General features: G+C 42.5%; 1 protein-coding gene across 2 annotated transcripts in view; it reads left to right on the top strand.

Moving 5' to 3' along the window:
* Positions 1 to 26,168, top strand: part of LOC115601205 (neuronal acetylcholine receptor subunit alpha-7-like) — a 55,801-nt gene extending 29,633 nt beyond the window's left edge. Inside the window, exons 3-10 of one of the 2 annotated variants that reach the window (XM_030470882.1) lie at positions 835 to 879; positions 2,574 to 2,683; positions 5,094 to 5,173; positions 6,128 to 6,295; positions 7,444 to 7,638; positions 8,929 to 9,015; positions 20,659 to 20,768; positions 25,162 to 26,168. In XM_030470882.1, the coding sequence (XP_030326742.1) occupies positions 835 to 879; positions 2,574 to 2,683; positions 5,094 to 5,173; positions 6,128 to 6,295; positions 7,444 to 7,638; positions 8,929 to 9,015; positions 20,659 to 20,768; positions 25,162 to 25,683 (1,317 nt within the window). In that variant the 3' untranslated portion in view covers positions 25,684 to 26,168. The remainder of the gene's footprint in view (positions 1 to 834; positions 880 to 2,573; positions 2,684 to 5,093; positions 5,174 to 6,127; positions 6,296 to 7,443; positions 7,639 to 8,928; positions 9,016 to 20,658; positions 20,769 to 25,161) is intronic. The other variant, XM_030470883.1, reaches the window with a different exon arrangement.
* The last annotated feature ends 407 nt before the right edge of the window (positions 26,169 to 26,575 follow it).

A 26,575-nucleotide genomic window follows, 5' to 3' on the forward strand; every position in this document is an offset into this window, starting at 1 on the left:
CTCTGCCGTGCAGGGGTGTGGATCTGGAATGTAACCCTGCAATAACCCTGCAGTAACTCTGCAGCCTTTCTTCTACATCCCTGCTGTTGGAAGTAGCACTGCAGGGTGCTGCACCTGCAGGCCAGCTGCAGCAAGCTGGGCACCCTGTGGCTCCCCACAACACTTGGAGACCAGCTGGGTGACAGCTTCTCTCTTTTGTGAGTCAGAGCTGCTTCCCTGTGGCCTCTCCATAGAGGTATATAAATCTACAGACTCCTGCTTTGTGCAGGCACCACATGAGCTCGCTCTAAAGCAGCATTTGTATCCTTTTGCCCAAGGCTAGCCTTTCCTTCCCTTTCAGCCTGAGCTAAGCTACATAATGTGGACACTCCAAAAGAACAGCAGTTCCAGCACCATTTCACTGTTGTTTTGCAGTGCAGCAAATACAGCATAAAATCTTTCCAACTACTGCATGCTGTGTGGTACTGGAAATCATCTTGTTTTGACTGACTAGCTAGAAGGAAAAGCCTGTGCTTTTGGTAAGCAGTCTGATTGTCCCCAGCAAAATAAGAGCAATTATCTGTTATTTTCACTCTTTTTGTTTATCTGTTATGACAAACGCAGGAAGTCTGCAGGTTTAAAGGTAGAAAAGAGCCGTTATTTTCTGGACCATACAATTCAGTGGTTTTGCACTGAGCTCAGTCTGCTCCATAAAGCTTGTGTCTATTTATCCTGAGAGTCTGGGTTTTCTAAAAGAAATGGAAACTCTCCACCTGTAATCAAACTGTACTTTGAGTCTCATCCTTTTTTTTCCTCTTTTCTTCCCTTTCCTTCCCTTCCCTCTTTCATTCAAAGGATGAGAAGAATCAGGTGTTGATCACAAATGCTTGGCTGCAGATGGTGAGTAACCTGTGTCCATAAGGAAAAACGTCTTTTCTAATAGCAAACTACTGAATGTGATTTCTTAGCCAAAAAGCAAGATTGCTGTATTTTTAACTTGTCTATAGTGTGAAACAAGCAGGCATCTTGAAATTCCTCTAGTGCTCCTTTTAGCACTGAGACGTCATAAATCCTTTGGGCAGACCTCTTGACCTTTGCAGCATGGAACCAACTGCATTGTTAGGCCAGTGGATGTAGCCCCAAGATCAGGTCCCGCCATAGCTGAAACAGACTTTCTTCAAGGGGCTCAAGGTCTTCTCCAAGGCTGGTGACAGGGACTTCTTGTGAAGGAGCCAAATGCCCAGTAAGAGCCAGGCATCCTGCACTCAGATGGCTTCTGGGAAAATCCCCACCTCTGTCTGAAACAGAGAGCCAGGGGTGCCCCCGGGAGGGCAGGGCACAAAGATCCCCTGCACTTGCCACCAAACACAACAGTCATGCAGCCGTGCTGGACCACATGGAGACTGCTTGGGCTGGGCGGTGCGGTGGCCAGGTATAGCAAGCAGCCCCTGCCAGCAGTGCTCAGGTATGTCAGTGGGAAAGCTGCCTTCCCTCATGGTTTACAAACCTCATCCGTAAATGTTCCTCCTACCTCTTCTGCAGCCTGCTGCAGTAGAGGCGTGACCTGCATCAGTCATGCAGGATAGGCAAAACTGGTCTTCAGTGAGGGATTTTGGGTGAGGGAGTTTCCCGTCAGATCTGCTGCTGGCCCTGTATAGTGAGAGATATGATCTTTTCTCATAGTGTTTAAACCAATCTCCTTAATGGCTTGTGCTCAGTAAAGATGCAGTTCTGGAGGGAAAAACTTGCAGGAGACTTGAATGATTGAACGAATTCTGCTTTGACTTTAGCAGCCAAACACTCTCTCATGTTAATGGGTACAAGTGAACAGGCTCTTTCTTCCTCAGCTACCTGTTGGGATTTGCAGAAGAAATGAGTTATTTCCTGTTGCAAAACTAACCCAAAGCAACCTATAGGGCTACAGATTATTAAGACAGAGCCTGTGGATGTCCTGTCCCTTGCAGAGGTGTCCTTCAGTTATAGGACGGATAACTGTTTCCCTTGCAGCCCTCCCACGAAGCTTTGCTGTGCGTCACAAGGTTCAGCAGAAAACCTGTACCAGCACCTTTCTTGAATTAGCTGTGTTGAGTTGTAGGATAGGGAATTAGAAACAACCCCTTAGGATATAAAGTTCACTTGCCTACCTGTCATAGCAGGATGGTTATTAGAAGAGTCACCCAACCTTTGTAACATTAAATTATTTCCACCAAATAGGGACTTTCAGGCTGTGGTCCCTGTACCACTGAGGATACCAAAGTCATTCAAACCACCTTACCTCAGAACCACCGTGCCTCATGGAGATGCCTACTGTCAGTGTTTCTGCCACCCCGTTAGAAAAGGTTTGGGATGTCTGGCTTCAGGCCACAAGGTGGAGAGGTTAGACACTAAATTAAAATAAATCTCACAGTATTCAGTCATCGCAGTGTGGATTTTTCAGTGTATACTAATATTTCATAATAATTAAAGCCAAGAATAAAACTATTATCATAATACTGCTATTACTACTAGAAAATCCATTCTGTTCCCATAATATTCCAGACAACTTTGAAGACTTTTACTGGCTCATGTAATCTGATGTATGTATTTGCCAACAGTACTGGGTTGATGTTTACTTGTCTTGGGATCAGTATGAATACCCAGGGGTGCAGAACTTGCGATTTCCAGCCGACCAGATTTGGGTACCAGACATTCTTCTGTATAACAGGTAAGCAAGATGCACAGCAGCTGGTGAGAGCCTAGAACTAGACCATTTGATGCTGAAAATTGGCCATGCTTCACTGATAATTTTGGGCTCTTGCAGTCTGGGGATTTGGCTCTTACTCTAGAAACAGTAACAATAAAAGCAAAGAAGCACTCACTAATAGATTTTTATAATAGCCAGTAGAAGTCTTCCTTGCTGTAGCTCTGCAGATGTCTTCTTTACTTTTTCGCAGTGAACACAGAGAGAAAACATCCATCCTCTTCTTATAATTACCGTGGGTGTCATGGAAAATTATTATCGGGTATCTGCCATAGTGTGCCTGCCTGAACTAAACAAACTGATTTTCTTCTCTCTTTCCTCATCACTCATATTTTATAAATCTCTCCATCATTCATATTCCCCTCTGAACACTCTATAGTCTGTTTTTCCTCCTCCAGAGCTGAATCCAGGTCTTTAGCCAGCACTTCTACAGTGTTGAATAGAGTGGAAGCTCTCTAGACAGATGTTTCCTTAATGCTTTCCAGGAAGAGGGCATTTTGGTTTTGCTTTGACTAACATCTTAGTTTTGGACTTTTATTTTTTGATCTGTCACAAACTCCAGACGTTGTACTTCAGCCTTGCTGTCTTACTAGGTTTTCATTGATCTGCCCTTCTTTGGCAGTTTCAAGGGTAAAGCTTTCTAACCATCCAAACTGAATTTCTTTCTGTTTGTTTCCCCAGTTCACCAAGATCCGTTTAACATTCCAAGGCTCATTAGAAGGTATCTGAAGGAGGCTTAGAGTGACCTGGATTGCTTAAGTGTCCTTCTTTTCTTCAGCTTTACTCTCCACAGTCTCTTTATTCCTTTTCAGTCTCCAAAAAGGAGGCATATAGCTTGGTCCATATTACTGTAGTTTGTTTAGAAGGACATGATATGGCAGAAGCTCTCTGAAGTTCACATATATCACCTGCCTCCTCTTGCTCAGTCAGTTAGAAAATTGGATTGATTTGATACAGTTGACCCTTCGCAAATCTGTGCCAGCTGTTTTCACCTCATTATCTTTGAAGTTAGGTTGATATGTCTATAATTTCACCTTAAAAAAAAAAATAATCAGAATTCTCTTTGATCTTCCTTCATTCACTGAACCCTTCTCTATTCTCCATGAGTTCTCACAGATAATTGTTAATGCTTCAGAGGGTATTTCGGCCAGTCCCTTTAGTTCTCAAGAGTAAATTTCATCAGCCTTGCCAACTGGAATCTGTCTTATCTGCATTTCTTTAGCCTGTTCCTCCCCTATTCTGCCCTGGACTCCTGCCACTGTGTGAGAATTAATTGTGAGCCACAGCTGGTGAAGAGTGAAGCACAGAGAGTGAAGGAGACTGCAGCCCTATGCACACTCTCGTTTCCTTTCCTCCCACAGCAAGTAAAGGGTCTGTGTGGTCCTTTGTTTTTTCCTCATTTCCCTGCATTTATAAATAACTTTCTTGCTGCCTTTCATGTCTTTTCATAGTTATTACTCATTCTGCACTTAGTCTTTTCAATTTTATCCGCTTTGTTTTGTGCTAGGTACAATACTGAGGACCGAGGACTCAAACAGGAATAAAGAGCAGGTCACGGGAGGAACAGAGAGTCTGAGTTTTCCACAGCTAGTTGTGAGACAGGGTGTGTAAGATGCAGGCTGTGTCATGCAACAGCCATGACAGGCAAGGATCTACACCATCAGCCTGTAGGGGAGCCCTCTTTAGTTAAACTCTTCTCAAGAGACCCTCTGGAGCAAGCCTCCAGGCCTGCTCCCTTGAAGAATTCTTGTCTTTTCCTGGCTCATTTCTCCCCTGTTTTACTCAGAATTGCTGTAATTGTAAAGAAATTATCTTTTCGTGGTCTCTTCCTCCGAGTTTCTCCTCTTAGAGTCTCAATCTCTTCCTACAAGCCCCAGTGCTTTCCTCCATTGCTTGAAGCAAACCTGTGGCCTCTCTGCATCCTGAGAGACTGCAGAATTGTCGTCTCAGGCCACCATTACTCTTGCAATAGGTATCTGGGTAACAGATAACTTGATTTGCACTGTAGCTGCCTGATTCTGACAGCAGCCCCAGAAAAGCATTGTCATCCTGGCTGTTCAGTCGTAGGATACAGCTACTGTGACACTTTTGCTCCTTTCACTTCTGCCTTTCCTCCGAGACATCAAACAGCTTTGCCTCTCGTTTCTTTGAGGACATTGCAGCATGCACCCATCATGCCTGAGAGCAGGCCAACAGCGTCTATGAGAAGCTGGGATATTGATCAAGGGTGGGCACTTCACCCAGGCATAGGACCTTAGTTCAAACAGTCTGTGCATTAAATTCAGCCAAAACGTCGTTTTTATGTTGACAGTTACTACATCTTAACTCAAACGTCAGTTTGATTTTTGTTTGGTTTGTTTATACTCTGTTATAGTGCGGATGAAAGATTTGATGCGACATTTCACACAAATGTGCTGGTGAATTACTCTGGATCCTGCCAATATATTCCCCCAGGTAGGTAGGACACGGAAAGCATTTGTTTGCTTAAAGTCAAATAAATACAAGCGTTTTCCTTCATGAATGAAGCCAAGGTGTTTAGAAGCAGCCTGTGGAAATTCTGCAAGCTGTGTAATTATGGGGCAGACTCACTGATATAATTTACATCCATTATTAGTGGTGTATTTCCACTTCACAAATCAACAGATTACTCTCCTGAGCAGTTTGCTTAGAACATTCAGGGGCCCAGATGAGGTATTGTCTAAAGCAAGGTAGTGTGGACTCTCACATTGTGTTTCATGTGCAATTCAGTTAGCAATTTCTTGAGAGTGGAAAGGCGTGTGACCACAGGAATGAAATTGACATGTACCAGAGTAGAGACTTCTCCATCCCTCTAGGTAGGGAGGCGATGCAGAGGGTGCCTATGTAGGCAGATCTGGTATCCTGCTCATGTCTTGGTGAACTACAGACTCCATGGTGAAGAATCGGTTACTTAAGAACCAAAGGAAAGAGTAAAGAGAGAAAAAGTAATAAAGGAAATCTGTTGTAGAAAATGCAGGAAATCCTTTTGAAGAGCTCCTTTTGAAGAACTTGTCATAGAACTTGCAGCCACAGTGTGTAGTGGACATCTATGTAGTCTAGACTCCTGTCAGGCCCTGCAGCACTGCCTATGATCTGCTGGGGACAGCCAGCACTGGAAGGCAGGCTGGGCTGCTCCTGAGTGGCAAGAGTGACCTGGGCAACCTAGCTCAAGGATGCAGTGAAAGAGAGAGGGATCTTCATAGATATCCTAGGAAAGGAGGTTATTCCACCCATGGCAGCATCTTTTGCCTGCGCTAGTTGTTTGGTTACCTCGTGACTACATCACACAGATGTTTGGAGAACAAAGTTGCTCACAATCAATCAGACAGATAAGGGTAGAAATGAATTCCACCCTGCATATGCTTGCTTCTGCCTGATTTCTGTTCACAGGCATTTTGAAGAGCACATGTTACATTGATGTCCGCTGGTTCCCCTTTGATGTGCAGAAGTGTGATCTGAAGTTTGGCTCCTGGACTCACAGTGGCTGGTTGATTGATCTGCAGATGCTCGAGGCAGATATTTCCAACTACATCTCAAATGGAGAATGGGATTTAGTGGGTAAATCGTCTGGCCTAAAAATTTTTTAGTAGTCTAATTTTCAAAGGCAACACCCAAATATATAGAAATGATCAATCCCACTGGGACATGAAATACAGATATTTAAAAAAAAAGAGAAAATAATCACAAATCAGGGACGTCCTTTCAGCTGCATTTATTGAACTGTGCCTGAAAAGGCTGTGCTCTGAAGCAATTGCATGCAACTGAGTACGTAATGAAAACTGCTGGTCCTGATGCATCTGAACAGTTTGTCAGTACTAAACTCGGATGTGTCTCATGTAGGTGCATGGAACACGACTGTCACATCTACTCTAACATGTCAGCCAAAAATTGATTGATGTTAATCCCACTATTTCGGCAAAACTGGAGTAAGCATTTAGAGAGATGGATCGCTGTCACCCAGAAAACCATCAAAGTGTCTACCAGTTTATAGTAACTGCAAATAACTGCAGTTCTGTATGTATCTCTTCACTTCTGTGCTGTAGAGAATACCTATATTTTTAAAAGATAAATCTATGCCCAGAGCTGGTTATTCAGTGTGAGCTCCTAGTGAGTTATTTTGAACTCATTTATGTAGCTGCAAGTCAGAAGCAATATCAATGGATATTAGCTTAGGCCACCCTAATAAGAGCTTCCAGAAGATGCATGTCATCTTCTGGTCTGGATATGCAGACAAGGATATAACTGTCACTGACTAACTGCATGCAGTAGTTCTAACTTTCAGGGTATATGAGAAATAAATACAATAAGAAACATAATCGGTGTTCAGTTTCATGAGAAAATGAAGGACTCTGTAGGGAAGTTCCACTAAAGTCCATCCATTTTAAAACACTCCTGACTTCCCAGTGCTCCTTTATAGTGAATGAGGCACATTGCCTTTTGTCCTCTTTAATCTATTAATCCATGTGTGCATCATTGGCTGCAAGTGTTAATAAAATTACTTCTGCCTGGTAACAGATTTGGGGGTATCTTTTCTCTCTTATCAATTGCTACACGACACTTAAAAGCGCTCTTCAATGCTCTTCAAAGCACCACAATGTGTGGTGGAGGTGCTGCACATTGGCTCATAAACCATCAGTTCTTGGCCAGTTTTAAGGGGATACCTGGGGGTCATGCTTCTCTTCCTACTCTGATCTCCTTCCCTGTAGGTGTCCCAGGCAAGAGGAATGAGATGTACTATGAATGCTGTAAGGAACCATATCCAGACGTGACATACACCATCACCATGCGCCGACGCACACTCTACTATGGCTTGAACCTACTCATTCCCTGTGTTCTCATATCTGGCTTGGCACTGCTTGTTTTCCTTTTGCCAGCTGATTCAGGGGAGAAGATTTCTTTAGGTAAGTGCTGAAGGATTAATTTCTTTCATAAGTGCTTCCTATAAAATGGAAAACAAACACCTCATGGTGCTTGATGAATAAAGATTTCTCTAGAGGAGCACTAGAAGCACTTGTATGGTTGCAGAAACCAGGGAAACAGCTTTCTGTATGGCGATCACACAACCTATGCTAAACACTTGTAAAATCTTTTGGATTTTACCCTGGGATGAGGCAGAATTTGTCACTGGCACAGACGGCAGTACTTTTAATTCCTGTTATTCTGTCTTTAGCATGTTTCTATGCATTTCACAGCTGATTAACTCTTTTTGAGATAGGACATACTAAGACACTGAGAGTGAAGGAGTATGAGCAGCAGCAGCCATACATTGGGTTTTCACCTTCCAAGTTCAGCTCCCAAACCACCAAGCCATGAGCCCCCATGAACACAAAGCAGTGACAGCCAAGGAAGGGCTAAATGAAATTTACTGTTGTGTGTTTTGATAAAGACAGGAGGAGTACTTCCAAGAGAAGATGGGGAGATATGTAAATACACAAGACTGGCCCAGGCGAGACCCTAAGGGTCATTTGTGCACAATTCATTTCAGGACAGAGACCTTTAAATCATATGAAGTGCCCTCAGCGTTAGTAGAACAATGAGGGATCTGAGCAGCCTGTCTTACAAGAAGTAAAACAGGTTATGGAGGATACAATTGCTGTCTATGAAACTTAAGGTGGAGACAAGGAAAAGTGTTATTTGAGCTCACGTACAATGCTGACAAAAAAATAGGAGATAATGTTCTTGCATTGACCTTGTGATTTCTCAGTGCTGTGGCAGTTAGGTTTAGCAACCATCTTTCTAGATAGAACAAACAAAGAGCTTCTTTTAAAATAGGCTACAGCTCTTTGGAGAGTGTTATGTAATATACAATATCGAAAACCTGGACTCATGTCTGTGCAAATCTCTCCTAGCCTTTAATAACCATCTGGGCTTTGTTTGCACTATGCTTTGGAAAAGCAATGTAGTTTACCAGTTCTGCAAGTTTCATTTCACTTGGCAGGAAATATTTCGTCTTTACTTAAAGAGAAGCAAAGGTTTGCATGTAATTAAGAAAAGTGAAAAGACAGCAGAGAAAGTTGCATCCAAAAATGCTCTCACTTTGTGGAAGTTCTTATCTTCACTGACAGACGTGAAGTCATGGGTTTGGCTTAGCTGCAGATCAGGACAAGGTTATATTTAACAGCAGAGACATCAGAGGAGCAGCTGCAGAGTTCACGTTTCTCATCCTTTCCCTCCACGTTCACACCCCGAAGGTATCACTGTCCTGCTTTCCCTGACTGTTTTCATGCTGCTTGTGGCTGAGATCATGCCTGCAACTTCTGACTCAGTCCCACTAATAGGTAAGTTGATTTCCTCTGTTCTGTGCAGAACGTATGATGCTTCTCAAGAGTTGTTCAAAGCCTACTTGAGGACTGACTCTTTTTGTTACAATAGTTTTGTATTTCAGCAATGTCAGGAGTAAAGCTCTGTCTGCGCTTTACTGTTTGCATGTATGAAAAGAGGCTCGTGAGGAATACAGAAAGGCTCTGGAAATATCAGATAAGATGGTAATTGCAAGGATCGAGGGCACACAGAATGAACACGCAATGTGGAGGTTTGGGTAGATAAAGCACAAAGCCAACACCTCCAGTGCACGGGCAGGAGTGGGATACTGGAATAGTACTCAGCCCTAGCATAGTACTCAGCCCTAGCTCTGGATTCATTGAGTCTGTCCGTAAAGTCCCTTCAACAGCACTTTGGATGGAGCTGTGTTCACAGAGAGCTTTTGAAGATCCCAGTGCTGCTGGCTGAAGAAAATTTATCTGTCTTGTTCAACATCAACTGCCCTCCTTGCTGTTATGTATGTCTTTCTCTTCCCTACCTGCCCCGCTCCCCTTCTCTTCTTTTTATAGGAAGAGCAGCTCAGGATGCTACAGTCAAAATTCAAATATATCACTGGAGCATTTTTAACATGTACTGAAAACTATTGGATAGATTATCATGTTGAGAACGTGGGCCAGACAGGCATTGTAGCATCCTCTGTTTTCATAGGAACATCCCTTTACCTGAATCTCATGGAGCCTCGGTTTCTGAACTGTGAATGGGAGAAAACATTTTTCCCTAACCTCGTAACAGAGTAGGTAGAATAATCCTGTTCTGGTTTACAAAATAAAGAAGTATGAATACCATAGGAAAACTCAGAACCTGTTTAATTATCATCTCCTGAGCTAAGGTCTATCTTTGTGTACAAATCATGACTAAAGTACACATTTCAGACAATAGAAATAAACAAAATATTCAACAATATATCTAGGTGCTGATGCAAGGTGCACCTCACCATTGTGTAATTAAAGCCCCTCACAAGTTACATAGAGGACAAAAGAGCATTTAACTCAGAGATTAAAACCCCAGACCTAACTCTTGGGGAGGAGGTTGACTATGCAACAGTATGGGCAACAATGCCTATTGGCAAGAGTTTCTGAAAGCTTCTTATTGACAGTCAGCAGGACTATAGCCTCTGAGTCATTCAGGAACTTCCAAAAAACTAACAAAACTTCTCTCTGAACATACACCGAGGACTCCACAGAGGCAGATACAATTTTAAGAGAAACTTTGTGTGCAGAGAGGAGACACAAGGCATCTTGGCCCAGTCTTCACGTAATTTTGATTTGTGTGATACATAACAAAAGTAATTTGGAATGAGTAAAGAAATGCACTTGCCCTATGCCCAGTCCACTAGCCTTAACCAGACCAGTTTCTACTGGTACAATCCCCTACCATGGAAGGTAAGATATTTACCAAGAAATCTATGAATAGTTGTGTCATGTTGCAGATTTTGGTGCTGTAACAACAGATTAATTTCTATTTATCACAGCATAGCTATGTGAACACCTATCAGGAAAAGACGAGGGGCAGTAGCAATGCGGAGCGCTGTTGCATCGAGTCTCCCTTCTCCAGGTGAATATTGGCTCAGCTATTAGGACCCCTCACATCTTTTCACTCTTTTTGGATCTCAGTCAAGGATGGTGATAACCTAGTCAGAAGTATGTCTTGTTGACAGCTTGTTGAAAGTTTTTTCCTAATTCCCAAATAATTAGAGCATATAAGATGTATTAGAAATGCACCTATCAAAGTTGTCATGTAAGTCAAACACAGTCTGTTTCTTTCATCTGTTCATTAGCCAAATTTTGTATTGTGAAATGCTGCAAAAGAATAATCCTTGCACATGGATGCTTTGTAACACCCTGGAGATTGGCTTCAGGTATCCAGATGAGGGACGTCTAAAACAGTCTTGTGGCTACTGTCAGCTGATGCTTCCCTGTTACAGCCCAGAAGAAAACTGAACCTTCACACACTGGGGTGCACTCAGGCTCCATGCTCTGAACCTCAGCAGTCCCTGTTCAATGGAATCTCTTGTTTCATGGGATCACAAGATAGTTCAGGGTATAAAGGACCTCAGGAAGTGGAAGACTGTGTCAAAAGCCTTTCTGGAGTTGATATAAATGACATCTACTGCTCTCTTCTTGTCTGCAAATATTGCCATTTTATTATAGAAAGCAATCATGTTGGTCAGACATGATTTAATCTTGATAAATGGAGGCTGGCTGCTCCCAGTCGCCACCTTCTCCCTCAAGTGTCCAGAAATGTCCTCCAAGGATTTGCTTCCTGATTTATCCAGGGACCAGAGTCAGAAAGACAGAGCTGTAGTTCTCTGGATTGTCCTTTTGGACTTTCTTGAAGATGGGTACAACATCTGTCTTTCTCCAATTGTCAGGGATCTTACCCAACTCCATGGCCTTGCGAAGATACCCTTAGGACTCTTGGTGACACCTGTATGATCCCATGGACTTGGGCAGGTTCAAATCTCACAGTCAATCCTTGACTCCATCCTCATCTACTGCTGGTTGTTTTCCCATTCCTTTAACCATGTCAGTAAGTACAGAGACACAGGAGACCTTGATGGCGAAAACTATACACACTGTCTTCATGCTGTCTCTGTCCACTGTAACTAAATCATCCTCTCCATTCAGAAGCAAGCCCATGTTTTGCTTGTCCAGCTTTTTACTGTTCGTGTAGTGGTAGAAACTCTTCCTGTTCCTCTTGACAACCTTGGCAGTCTCAGCTCCTGAGCTTTAACGTTCGTAACGCCAACGCTAATGCCCAGGCATTTCATTTTGCAGCGTGTCCCTGCTTCCTGCATACCACTTTTTCTGCACTGGAGCTCCATGATGAGCTCCCAGCTTAGCCATGCTTGTGTCCTGATGCGTTTGCTTATTTATCTGAGTAATAGAAGGGACTTTTCTTGCACTTTGAGGCTGCTGTACTTTAAGCCCTTGAAGTTTTCTTGTGCTACTTCATCTTTCAGGGCTTCCTCCAGCAGGATCCCAGCTACTCGTTCCCCCAGAAAATTGAAGTCTGTTCACATGAAGTCCAAGGTCTGTACTCTGCTGCTCGAATTTCTCACTCCCTTCATGATCTTGAACTCCTACTTTTCATGATAACTACACGTTACCATGTTACCAAACAGTTCTTCCTTGCTAGTGAAGAACAGAGCCAATTGTGCACCACGTCTGATTGGCCTGTCCTGTACTTTTATTGAGAAGTTATTGCTGACATCCTTCAGAAATCTTTGACTGCTTGCATTACACTGTGTTGTCTTTTCAGCAGACATCAGGGAGATCCAAGCCTCCTGTGACAGCCAGGATCTGTGATAGAGAGGCTTCCCTGAGTTGTTTTAAGAAATTCCCATCCCCTTATCCACTGTGTTTGGAGAATGCACTACCACCACAGCCTCACTCTCACTGAAGAGCTCTTCACTGAACCTGACCTACAAGCTCTCCAGCTGCATTCATGCATTCCATAGAGGAGCCCTTAACATCAAAGTGGCTCCTTCGAATAGAGGGCAGCCCATATTGTCTTTGTTGTCTGCTCCCCCTGAAGAGCTTGTACCTATGCATCAGAGCATTCAGGTAGTGAGAGATGTCCCTCCACATCTCAGTTGTCCCAGCACTATTAGTTTCATGACCATACACAGAGTTCCAGTTGTTCCTGCATGTTTCCCAGACCCTGGAGGTGAGCCCATCTACCTTGTTGTCACCATCCTGAGATCATTCTTCCTCTGGCTACCCAGCACCATTTTCTTTCCATCCTTGTCCACTGTTTCTCGATTTAAACTTGGGTTGTAGTCTCCCTTCCACAGTATTCCTAGTTTAAAGCCCTGCTCCTAAGTCCTTGCTCCACTCCAGGTAGCAAAGGAAAGCTGGTCAAATATGGCACCAAGAAAAGAACTAGCTTCTGAGATTTGGTGTCTTTGCAAAGAAATGTTGAAATCATATCCTGATTCTTCTTAGTTGAGAACAATCTTCCTTGACTTCAACTTACTTCTACAATAAATGAAGCACCTCTCAGCCTAAATAATCACAAGGAGGCAGGTGGGGCAAAACACTTGCTTTTTAATACCTCTCTGCAAAGTGGCTCCCCTCTTCCTTGGTATGTCCTCTTCATTCTCTGTCTGTTCGTAAAGTTGCCCAGAGCAGAGAATCTTTCATTCCACGTGTCCAACTTCCCCACACAAAGGACTCCAATTTCTATGTAGTCTACTAACTGTTATGTTAATACATGTTAAAAACAGCTAACTTATTTTCTGTAAAGAGCAGATGACAGAGTTTGCCTAGAAGTGAGCAGCAGGCTAATCAACACCTTTGGACACCAGGACCCTGCTGCTCCTCTGCTCTGCAGTGTGATGGGTAAAGCTTTCCTTTCCACAGTGAGCCAGCCCTTTTCCATGTCAAGACAATGAAAAGGCTGTGTCACTACATTTACTCCTGCTCTCACTCAGCTTTGTTGGGGTTTGTAAGAAACCTTTTTTCACATCAGTAATTAGCTACTCCTTGCCCAGCAGCATGCCTGCACCAGGAGCACCTCCCTTTTGGGGGAAACAAGGTATTTCCAAAGCACATGCGTCTGTGCAAAGCAGAGCACTGCAATCTTTCAAAACTTAAATCCTGCCTTTCTGCAAACTTATATGTGATGCTGAAGAAAGGAGAAGTCTGTGAACCAGAGCGAAGATACCTATTTCTGTTTAAAACATTAACAAACCATAGTGACAGGAATCAGCTCAGCCATTTTGATCAGAAGCATTAAAGTCCCATCATAGCTACAAACACAAGAGTTTGTCCAGAATCCAACGCAGGTTGACTATATGAACAAGGCTTGTTTCACTACAGTGTCCTGGAGGTCCCTCCTGGCACTTAAAATCTCTGGAGTGCAGCTCCTATAAGACTTTCAGACCATGACTGTAGAGCAGCAGATGTGTCCTAAACTTACCCTTCCTAGTATAGTTTAATCATGCCTCACGGGAAGTGTGTCTGGCTGCACTCGTGATTTGACTTGCTTTTGATTTCTCTTTTTTAAAATACTTTTATCAAGAGTCTGTAAGTAGGGAGCTGAAGTTCATTACTTGAAAAAAGGATATAGAGTAATGCAGAGAACTCCAGATGTGTTACACACCTGAAACTACTGGTCTGAGTGCACTCATCACTAGGTAAAATCATAAACCCTGTGTGATACAGTTCAGGTATATGACAACAATTGTTCTTTCTGCTTCTAAAAACCTGTGCAATTATGCATTTTTCATCTCACGCTACAAATGCAAGTAATTTCACGGGAATTTGATGAGCCTTCCTGCCCCTACAGCATAACACTGTTGCACTCAGTCTAGTGTATTAAGTAAGAGGGCATATCCGTGTGCCACTTTGTTGATTTCCTGGTTCCATGACCAAGTCAAAATTAAACAAATCCTGTTATTTCAATTAGAGCTTCTGTACAAGCTGAGGTCCTGCCCGTTGAAACTAAAGGCTTAGGTAATTCACTTGAGAACTACATTTGAGGTATTTTGATCTCAACTGGAAGGGCTTTTTTTTTATTTCTATAAAGACAATATGATCCATGTAAATAGCACTGGATAATCAGATCTGGTTTTGATAGTGGTTTTATGACCATCTCTGAAGAAAGAATGAGTTCCCTCCTTAGTCAAGACACGTGCTGGAATTCCTTTTTTTAAAGAGTACTCTGCCTCCCTGTTTACAGTTTCTATATCCCTGACCCATTTCATTAAACTATGTTTCACATTTGAAAGCAACCTTGTAATTAAGGCTAGGAAATCATGCATTGAGAACAAGTTCATGCTAAGGAATCATGTTAAGGAACATGTTCCCCTACTTCATGATAGATTCTTAACTGTAACTCTTCCCTTCCTGACTGTCCTTTGACTAGAGCCTTCTTAATATGACACAGTTGGTGGTCATGCTTACCCACATCCAGTGGTACCTGATAAAGCAGTGCCCAGAATCTTATTCACCTTGCACTGCTATAGGAGTATCTTCAAAAAATTAATGTCCCAGTATAAGCTGCTAGTTTGGGCTCACAGACTTGAATAAAATCAGCTCCTACTGTCATGTTTAGTTACTACCAAAACCAGACAGTTTTCAGAAAGACAGATCAATCCGCAGCTCATGTTAAAGTCATACAGGGCCAAAAGCCATGCTCTGGGAAATTGAAAGCAACACATTTGTAAGCATAACCAGCACAGCTTCCTCACTCATCTTTCTCCCCACCTGCAATATCATCTTCAGAGAGGAAAAGCATTTGGGGCCACATGGCAGTGAAAAATTTGTAGCTGTCCCTCTCCCTCCATGATTCCAGCTGCTGCAAGCACCAGATGTGTTTGGAGTTTTTTTTAAGAAAACTCCATTAAGACCCCAGCCCGAGTGAGCATTAGGTCACCTCTTGTTCCACTCTGCCACATCTCCACTCCTCTCTTGGCTCTGAGGCGCTTCCTCTCCATCCACCTATATCCACTTTGCTCTCACCTCTTCTTTACTCTGCTGCAGTCCCACCACTGTGGCAACAGGCTGACACAGTGCAGAGACAGATCCTAAAATGCTTACTTTGAAAATCCCACTCAGCTCTGCACTCCTTTATTGGTCCAAAGATAACTGGAGTCTTTGATTTCAAGCCCCAGGTGGCACAGAAACTACAGTCACGCACAGAAACAGCTAGGAGCACCCATCACAGGACACTTTCAGCTTGAGACCAAAGCTGTCCGAAACTCCAGTCTCTCCCTTCACCCCAGCCAGGGCTCTGAGAAAGTATCACTTTCAAAGTACTTTGTCAACCCAGGTAAGGTGTGTCTCTGCCCCAAAGCCAAACCTTGGCATGAAACATTCAGACCTCTCAGGCCAGTCAGATGATTTGTTTTTTCCCTAAACACTTTCTTTACCTGGAAATTCAATGCGTCCACTTGCATGGAAGTGCTTAGCAATTTTGAGGTTTTTTCCATGCCCAAATAACTCCTAAGTACTGCAAATTATTACTGCCTTCCAGCTCTCTCCAAAATATCACCATTGGTTTTGGATCAAGACTCTGTATTTTGCTCTGAAAGGAGTTTTGTAGCAGAAAGTCTGGAACACATGAAAGCTGGTGTGTGCAAAGAGTATTCGAAAGGGGAACATGGAACTTATGAATATGAGGAACTTGCTTCCTATGATTAACATCCATGTGATGCTTGACACCTTGGCAGGATGTATCAAATAGTGCACAATAAAAATTTAGTTATCTTCACCCCCAGATAACAAAAGTGCATTTCTCTCTTCTTTCGCTGAGCTCCTCTGTTTGCTTCTTTAAAAACCACACTTCCTAGCTGCTTAGGGCTCTTCTATCATCACTTACTTTCAGCTTGCCCCTCCTTGCCATTCGTTATTGTGCTTACATTATTTCAATAAGAATGAAGGTTTTAGGCTCTCAATAAGTACGTAGGCAGCAGATGCTTCAGCTGATTTCTTGCAATAGTCATACAGCAAAAGAAGCTGCAAATTGTTAAGACAAGGAAGCAATGTGGTGTTTCCCTCCTCCAGGAATTACTGATTGCTTAAGTTATGAGCATAAGGCATTAGTGGTTCTGACTAGGGAGAGAAAATGATATTAATCTCCCGTTACATGTTCTGTCATCTGCCTGTATGTTCTCAGCTGCTGTCACTTCACTACACTGCCTCTTTTTGATTTTGTGGAGTGCTTTCACGCTCTCTGTTTCATGGTCATGTCTGATATCTCGCTGGTGCCAGGACCCTACTCAGCTTCTTAAGTGAAACGGAGGTTCTCATTTGCGGCAGCTGTTATTTTCATGCCCATAATCTAAGGGGCTTTTCCCCAAGCCATGAGTCCTGGATGCTTTTTCAGTATTTAAAAAAAAAAAAAAAAAAAAAAAAAAAGAGAACTGTTTTACTTTTCAAACACCCAGTTCTGTTCTTCAAAAGCATATGGGAGGAGAAAAGTTTGAAAACACAACAAAAACACTTCCCCTGTGCCCTCTACAAGTACCATAACTAAGAGGAAGGCACAGTATCCAATCTTGAAGTCTCTTGCTCTTTTAAGACAGAAGGTCCAAAAATGGTACTGTAGGCCCCTCAAGTTAGGAATTGCAAGTCATTGCCATCCTTTTGATATAGGCTGTGTCTGAAGATGACTGCAAGAACAAATAGCTGTTGTCACTGATTCAACTGAGCATCCCAAACAGTTTTTCCATTCACACACACAAAGCAGCATGCAGGATTAAAAACACATGAAGAACTTCTAGCAGTGTATGGTGGAGACCTCAGTATTCCTGGGGAATGTCTCTGTGTAAAGTCAAAGATATTGAGGGGCTCCAAACAAAGGTCTTCTGGTTCCTTTTCCTGGCCTGTGGCAGCTGTCCAGGGCAAAGAGTACAATGAGTCAGTTCCCCTCCAGAAGAGGTCGGTCCCTTCCCAGCTGTGCCTCAGAGCAGCTGACCTACAGCAATAAGGTTCCTGCTCTTTCAAATACACTGGGGTCTGGAATTGCTGTTCCTGACGTTGCCCATGGTGAAGAAATTTGTAAAGCATCCAAGCTGACCCATCCATAACAGGGATGATCTAGTAACCAGGAGCTCTTAAGTAGGATACAGAGAGATGCTTAGTGAGAGTTGCTGAGTATTTGCCTTCTGCAGCTTACATGAAAACTTCTTTGTAAAATCAGATTTGCATTTACCTCTGCCAACAGACACATGAGATAGGACTTTGTGGGAGCAGCAGCTTCAAAGCCTTAACTGCATAAGTGCTGTAGGCTTTTAAGATGGACCCTAAAATACTGGCAAAAGAAGTCTGGTGGCTGGTCTCTGGCTGCCACTTGGGACACCTAAGACTCCACTGCTTGTCTCCCATGCCACATCTCACAGGAAAGCATCCTATTTCTGTGCTCAGCAGATCTGTGGAGGCACAGGAACAGAGTTTGCTAATTCAGGGCTGTGTGGGGCTAAGGTAAGATGAGTGAAGACTGCAGTCCCGTGGCTTTGAGGAACATGTTATCTATGCACATTGTAGCTTGATCCTTTCAGCACGTAGGCTCCTCTGCTCACAGGCTCACTGGAGAAGGTTGAGTTATGGTCATTCCAGAGGTGGTGCTAAAGGTGAAAAGGGACAGCAGCCCTTGTAGCTCTCACCAAGTGATGGGCTTGCTCTGGCTGATGTGAGGGTTAAAGATGGTCAGGAACAGAGACGCCAAGCCAGCAGACTGGAGGAGGATTAAGCTATGCTTTTAGGGAGGTGCATGAGAGGTGGCACAGGAGTCTTCCCTACCAGTTCTCCTGACTGCTGCAGTAGGACCATGTTTTTCTGCTGCCTGGAAAGAGAGGATGGAGGATTAAACCCTGGAGGGAAAGATCAGAAAGTGCTGAGTATGGATACTGTTTCAGAGACAAGACCATTTTGCCTCAAGGATGTACCCACTCAATTACAAGTGAATCGTCACTGAACCCAGGTCCAGTTAGGTCTTGGCCATCCCTGGCTGTGGCTTTTCCCCAATGCAGGGGCTGGATTGTAAGCACAGAGTCATGCTTTCAATCAAAGACACCCATGGGTGGAAGATCTAGCAATTACTTTTAGTAGCAATTAGCTCTGCCTTTTCTGGCCACATGAAAGGAGGCAGCAGCCTTCATCATATCCCCAGTTAGAGATGTGAAAGGCTGATGTGGCAGGTGTGCCAGCCATTGCTACTTCATTCCTCCCCTTTCACTGCTGGTTCTTCAGGGCTGATGAGATCCAGCCCTAGAGTAGGTCTGGGCTGCTCCAGGGCTTTGAGATGAAAATGAATGTGAAATTCATTTCCCCCTGAAATTAATACAGCACCTGCAGCTACCTGGGCTGCATAGGTAGCAGCATAGGTACCTGCTCATTTCACAGATATCTTGTGACATTTGATTGCCTGATATTGGTAATACAGCTGAAGTACCACATTCTATTTCCTCCATCCTTACTTTCCAATTGAAAACTTCACTGTACCTTGAACAGAGGTGCCCCCACCCCCAAATGCAGATGATGGACACCCAGCTATCTTCCTTGCCTGTCACCAGGTAAGCAATAAAACATCTTTCATTATGAGACCACAGGTCCTCTACAGTTCCAGTCTGTTCCTGAGAAAATTCTTTTTCCTGTTTACTAGCAAGTCTCCATAGTTCCTGCCCTCTGTTCCTGGGTTTACGGTGCAAAAAAGTGAGAGTGTGAATTCCTCTGGTAATCGTTGGCTGGGATCTTGAGTCAGATAGTACCAAGTTGTTTCCAAGTTAAATCAGGTGACTAATTTTCCAGGGATCTGTGAAAAATCCTAGCCAATGCCATTTTAAATGGACCACTTCAGGCCTTTGAATTCTAGCGCCATCAAAATGTGTAGAAATTATGGAACTAATTTAGTGACTTATGGCAGTAATTAAACTAGCAGTAGCAACACTGTTGTGTTTCTGTTATAAGGGGCATATGGGAATCAGATCAGCCAGCTTCCCTGAAACTTGAGTTCCTGTTTTGCTCTACTTCTGCCTGACTGTTCTTTCATGAGTAAGTGCAACAGACACCCTTCAATTCACCTCACCTTCAGGACTATTCTTCTAATCCAGCTGCATAATTCATTTTGCCATGGAAAGCCATGCCCACCTCTTGAAGCAATTGCAGCATTGTTTTCAGGAAGGCTGAGAACCTCATTATTATGAACAAGTTTTTTGCTGCTGAGGCAGTGAGAATCCATATCAAGAAACAGAGCTGGAACAAAACTTGTCTTGGAGCTTGTATTGAATTTCTGGCTTTTCCTGCAAGCTGCAGGAGGGAGGACTGGGGGAGGGAGGACATTGCAGTCTGGGGCAGTGTCACATGCTGTCCCACATTGCCCTATCGCATCAGCCAGTGGTAATGCTCTCTGATATTTTGCCACAGCCACCTTCAAATGTCATTAGCCCTGTGGGTCATTCTGCTTTACACTCCAGTGCATCAGCCTCAGTCCTGGCATGAGGAAGCTGTACTGCCACATAGGAGATACAGCTTCAAGGCTCAGTGCTTGCTTTCAAGATGCTGATTTCTTTCCTGTATGGCAGGCTTAAATTTAGCACTCAGCAAGGGTGTAGGGTGCTTTCACAGTAACAAAAAGAAGTGGTCTTAAGGGGCTGAGGAGGGTGCTAAGAAATATGCCTAACCCCTTGTGAGCAGTGGTGGGATGAGGGAGGGAGTGGGGTCTGGTGACACTTTCTGAAGGGTTCCAGAGACACTGGGAGGATACCATAGAGCACCTCTGCTGGTATCATGGGGTGGACTAGCACTGGGGATGCTGGCGCTCAGTTGGTCTGGTCAGCTCAGCTTCTTGCTGTCCTGACAGCAGGCAGGGAGTTGGTCTTTTGCAGGGGGCTTTACATTCCTCTCTAGGAACAAAGCCAAACAGTTTTATGCTCTTCACTGGTTCTAGCTCTTCCCTTGCTGGAGAGGAGGTATGTGAGCAGATACGCTGAAAACCTCAAAGGCCTCAAATGCTCCAATGTGGAACACCAGAGAAGAGGATGTTTGGATGTTATGCAGTGCCTCTCAAATGTAGATCTCAAGGCAATACCAATGAATATTATTTGCCTTTTGTTTGTGTTCTCCCTTCCTAACCAAGTCTTCTTTTACTTGCAGCTCAGTATTTTGCTAGCATCATGGTCATTGTTGGACTGTCTGTGGTGATAACAGTGCTGGTTCTGCAGTTTCACCATCATGACCCACAAGCAGGAAAGATGCCCAAATGGGTAAGCAGCTTTGGTGGTAAATATTCAACAGCCTACTGAAAGCAAAAAATAATCTAAAAGCTAAAATAAACTAGTTATAGATGAGGGACAATTGTTCTCCACTGATCTGAACAGACGGCTACGGACAATATGTTTGACACTTAAGTTTGCTACTGGAGGAAAAGAACAAACATACTAAGTCTGGTTTTGCATTAAAACCAGTATCTGTTATTTAGGTTTTATTTAAATTTACAATGGGGTGGTTGAGCCATGGCAGAGTAATCTTTACAAGCACCTTTACAAGCGTTAATCCTGTGGACAAAGTTGATTTCTTATCCAGCTGACACCAGTACTAATAGAATGTGACATTTCAAAGTACTAAACAAACACATACTAGTCTCTGCTGGTCCAATTGCCTACTTTGTGTCTTTACAGAGTTTCTCACTAGTTTATGACAGAGCTGTAATCTCCTGAAAGAAAGATAGGAGATGAAGCCAACTGACTTCTGTCTGCAACTGTTTCAGTTATGAGCTGTCTCTCTGAGTTGCTGGTAGATCAGAAACCGCAATACCACAGAGTGGTAAGGGTGTTGAATACTGAACTCAGTTGTGCTTCTCACATCTTGGAGCTCAGTTACTGTACCACCAGCAGAAACAGAGAGGCAACACTGCAGGGTTAGTCCGACTGTACTGAGGAGACCTCTAGACTTCCCTGGCTTAGAAATCTGCCTTTTGCTGAACCATATCCATTTCTCTGTGTGGAAAAACTATTTTGTCTGCTATCATCTGGTCAGTTCTCAGTGCATTAACATGTGGACCCTCTTTTCTCTACAGCAGCAGACTAGGTTAGCCCATTGAGGTCTGGTACCAATGACAGCTGGCCCTTAGGAAGAATGGGTTACCTTTACGTTTTCAAGTTAAAAGAATGTGATGCTTTTTTTTTCTCGTTCCTTTTCCTAAGAATAGATTTTAGAATAAGCAAGGTATACTTTGTGCTTACAAAATGCAAAGGAATGAAAACAGAGATACAAATGGTCACAGTCAACTATCTACCCACCTTGGTTTCACAGAAGTCTGGTTGTACAACATCCTCTGGTATCTCACTCACCACATTTGTCATGCTAGACAGTTATCCTGACATGATGTTGAATGTCACATGGTTACCAATGTCATCCTGAGCACAGAACAGCTTTCTAATTTAGCCTCTCTAAAAACAAATTGCAGCATCAATGCAAATTAAAAAAAAAAAAAAAGTCCAATAGCAATTAACCATACTAGCAATTTTTAAAAGTGCTGTATTGTTTAAAATCATATTACTTTAAAAACAGAGGCACATGTGAGTTCTGGATGAACCTGTGTGTAAGCAAGACCTGAGGGCATAAATCTCTGTAAACGTGCTTCAGATGACTACATGGACAGGATATGTGGCAGCACAACAGCCCCCATGGACAATTTTATTGTTTTGTCTCCTTTTTGAGGAGTCTAGACACAATGGCTCACGTTAAATCTGCTCACAGGTCCTGCAAGTCAGCTCTTGCTCTCTACCAGTCTCTTGCTCTCTTGGTTGGAAACTCAGCATGCAACAGATTCTCACTTTTGAGGAGCCTTGTTCAATTGCCTAACAGCTGAGCTGGCATATATTAAAACCAAAATGCCATTGGGAAGCAAAACTGTGGAAGCCATTACTGGGAAGCACAGATGACAGGCGGTGAATGCTGTTGATCAGGCAGGCTGACAGGGCTGTGAGATCTCAAGAAAAAAGGATGAGTGCCAAGCATGTAGGGAAGAGGCTGACCCCACCAAAGTGAGGCAGAACCAGACATCAGTTTATTGCAAAGCTCTAACCCTGGTTCATTGGATATTGTTACAGGATTGTTTTCACCTCCTGCTTAAATGGAATTAGCTACTGGAGGAGGTTGTAGGGGAAGGCATTGGTCTTGTGTGGGAGCAGCTTCACATCTCAAAAATTTGACTGCTTTGCCTAAACACCCATTTTCTAAACTATTTACAGTTGAGCAGCTTTTTTTCCCTGCCTGTGTCTCAAGGGTTCTGTGCTTCGCCTTTGAACCAGAAGAAGGAGGAGATGTGCATATTAATATCTAGCCTCTCTGTAGATGCCCACTTCTTCCCTTACTCCACTGCTGAGAAATGTGCTTTCCTTTCTATTAATCTTTGATGACTTACTAAATCCAGTGTTTTCCAGGAGGGACATTAAATCCAAGGTGTGCAGTCAGGGCATTTGTTGGCTACTTGGTTGAGAAGTGAGAGCTGCTGGCTACTTGGCAGTTTTGACAATGTCAGCTTAGCTAGCATGGAAAAGAGCATTAAAGAAGGGCCATCTAAGAAGCAGATTGGGAGCAGGCAAACTCAGGTGTGGGTTACAGCTCCATACCATCATGCCTGGACTGTTTTCCAACAACTCTTATGCTGCATCTATCTTCTCAATTAACTGGTATGATAAGAACAGATTGATGTCTGAGTGTCTGTTTTCAAGGAAATAGGGTTTTTGGAAGTTTAGGCAAATTCTAGAGCTAAGGCAGACATATTAACATTTTCTAATAACAAAGTTTGTCTGGCTTAGTATTTTGGAATGTCACGGTACTGGATAACTAATTTCTCTCTCCCCTTTGCCATGGATACTGTTGAGATATTGCTAGCAATTAAGACCTTTATTTTGTTCCATGATGCTCCATTTTATGTCCATAAGCAGTTCAGAGGACTTTGTAATTAAGTAAGTTCAATTAAATGCAGGATAAATTTTTTATGCTGCTACATTATAGTTCTCTACTTGTCTGTGTTGACCATGGAGGAAATAATAAAATATTTGAAGACCACAATGAGACCACACTATGAATCACAGGGAAATAATCTTTCAAGATGAAGTATAAAAGATCCATTAGTGGGAGAGAAGCAGAAAGGCTTACAGAAAACGGCACGGACCTGTGATTCAGAAGAGCTCACAATGCAGAATTCAGAAACTGTATAACCATCTTACACTGATCATTGTTTTGGGCTTTTGCTTTACTTTTCCCACCTGTGGTATGTAATGCCTCCTCCTTTCTGAAATTATGCTTGTCATTACAGCAGCAACTCAAAGTGTTAGCTATAATTTTCCCATCCCTGCATCTGTTCTGTGTAAACACAGGAGACAACTCATCCTGCAACTAAAACAATCTTGGAGGCAAAGTGTGGTCCTGAGTCAAACATGGCCAAAGTGACTGGAGCAGGATCACAAAGAGAGTCCCGAGCCAAGACTGGGTCATGTCTCTTCACTCCTGGACATCAGATTATTTGACTTGTAACCAGAATAACAAACTCATTAAAGAGTCCACCTATCTTCCCAGAGGAACTCTCACAAGCACACTGCAAATGTCCTTTTGTATACATAATACCCAAGGGACTTTATAATTACAAGATTTTATGGATTTAGTTAGCTGTCCTAACTAAATTACTGTGTTTCTGATTTCACAGTCTTTTTACTGCCTTTCTCAGAAAACAGTGCTAACAATAGAAGGCATAGCAAGCTCATATTTCAGACAAGACATCTGAAGATCAATTCACTGGGAAAAAATGCTGGACATACTCTCTGGTGTTAGGTCATTTGATGACCTTGACAAGAAACATATGGGGCACAATCTGCCATGTGCAGGTTAGAGAGCTTTTGTGATGCGCCAGAGCACTTGTACACCAGAGCACAGGGAAATGACAGCAGTTAATAGCAGGATTCAGATTCTGAACTGCCTAATTTAGTTGATTTACTATTACGCTTTTGAAAAAGGGTTTGCTGTATTATGTGGCTGAACTCTTCAAAGGAGTGTTAAAATGACTTTCAAATTAAGAAAAAAAATCCCAAGCAAAACAAAACCAAAACACAACAACAAGGAACAACAACCAAGGTTGTTTATTTAGAGTTAAACAATAGAGATTGGGGGGGAGGGGAGAAATGTGCTAAAACAAGCTGTTAGTCTGTTGCGTGGAGGGGGTGGGGAGGGTGGTTCAGCAGAATCTAATCATTGAACCCACAAATATTTAGGTGTATCTTTTTTCATACTATCTGAGGAATGGTTGGAAAACATGCAGCCAATTTTGTACTGAGATCTGGGATTGTTTGCTAAAGATAGGACTTCAAGAATCATTTTGTAAAGTAAGATTTTACATTTCTTTTGCTTCATAAGCTAAGTGGGCATTCAACACCTCTATGTTTAAGACATATCTAAGAAAAGGTCATCCTTGGGAAGAAGCCAGATCCCTTCCGCAAAAAAAACCATTTCAAAGCAGGTAGCTGAAGAACACAGAAATCTGTCAGTCTTTCTAAAGGACCATACAGGCTAACTATAATAGTCACAAAACTTTTTCAAAAAATATAAAAATGCAGGAAAGTTGCCTTTATTTCTATTATGATCACTCTCTTTCAGGTCCGTGTCATCCTGCTGAATTGGTGTGCTTGGTTTTTACGAATGAAAAAACCCGGGGAAAGTATAAAGCCCCTCTCTTGCAAATATAGCTGTCCCAAGCACCATCTGAGCATAAGCAGCATGGAGATGAATGTCCTACCTGGCCACCAGTCCAGCAATGGCAACACGATCTATAGCTACCATGCGATGGATAATCCACGCTGCCCCCAAAAGAATGATCTGGGTAGCAACAGTGGGAAGATTACTTGTTCCTTACCGGAAGATATTGACCTTGTTCAAAAGAAAGCTTTAACAGGTACTATTCCAGTGATTGTGAAGATTCTGGAGGAAGTTCAGTTCATAGCAATGCGCTTCAGGAAACAAGGTGAGGGTGAAGAGATCTGCAGTGAGTGGAAGTTTGCAGCTGCTGTCATAGACAGATTATGCCTGGTTGCATTTACCCTTTTTGCCATCACTTGCACATTTACAATACTCATGTCTGCTCCAAATTTTATAGAGGCTGTTTCAAAGGATTTTGCATAAAGATTTCAGATGAGCATGATCACTTAGAAGTTGATATGCCAGTAATTTTGCTAGAAAATATAACTCAAATAGAGAAGTGTACTTATATGTGCTAACATACATAGAAGGGGATGAAAATAATTTCAGGAGGCAATTATTCCTGATGTTAGTGATTGTAGTTACTGAATAGTAAACATATTGATCTCTGTTACTTATTTCATAGACTAGTGCTACGTGTAATTATGTCATGATCTGTGACAAGTGATAGACAATTCAAATCTACAATATAGTTATTACAAGTTAACACTAGTATCAATGTACTACTATGAATTTGTGAACTTTTAGATATTGTTAATAATTTAAATTATCATTGATGACTATAAGCTTTACAGTGTTTTGTTGTTTTCAGTATATTTGTGATTTATCATTTTTGTTTAACGTGGCTGTGACATTCTCTTCTTGGATTTGATAGACATATCTCCACAATCGTATGATGCTGTATATTGTATTCATGAAAATAAACTATTGTCATGTTAGCTCTTACTAGTACAGTGACTGGAATGTTTTGTCAGTAAATATGTTAACAGAGTGTATTTTTTTATTTTTTTTTTTTTTAATTAGGAAATGCTGGCTGTGAAGATGTAAAAAAAATCATTTTCCATGATGACAGTCATATTTATCATCAGTGCCTTTTCAGCTCTCCTGATGCTTAACTGTTGCCGTCATCTAGAAACTCTACTTGATTTGAAATATCTCTGATCTCTTGGGACATGGTTGCCAACCTAATACTGGCTAACTCTGCATAATTAGGGCAAAAATATTGGCTCTGCATAATCTGTAGGAAATTTGCCACTGACTTCATTGGGCTCAGATTTCATATTTAGTCAACACCACTGAAGTAGTATTTTTTGAA

This window comes from Strigops habroptila, chromosome Z (genome assembly GCF_004027225.2).
Source record: "Strigops habroptila isolate Jane chromosome Z, bStrHab1.2.pri, whole genome shotgun sequence".
Taxonomy (NCBI): domain Eukaryota; kingdom Metazoa; phylum Chordata; class Aves; order Psittaciformes; family Psittacidae; genus Strigops; species Strigops habroptila.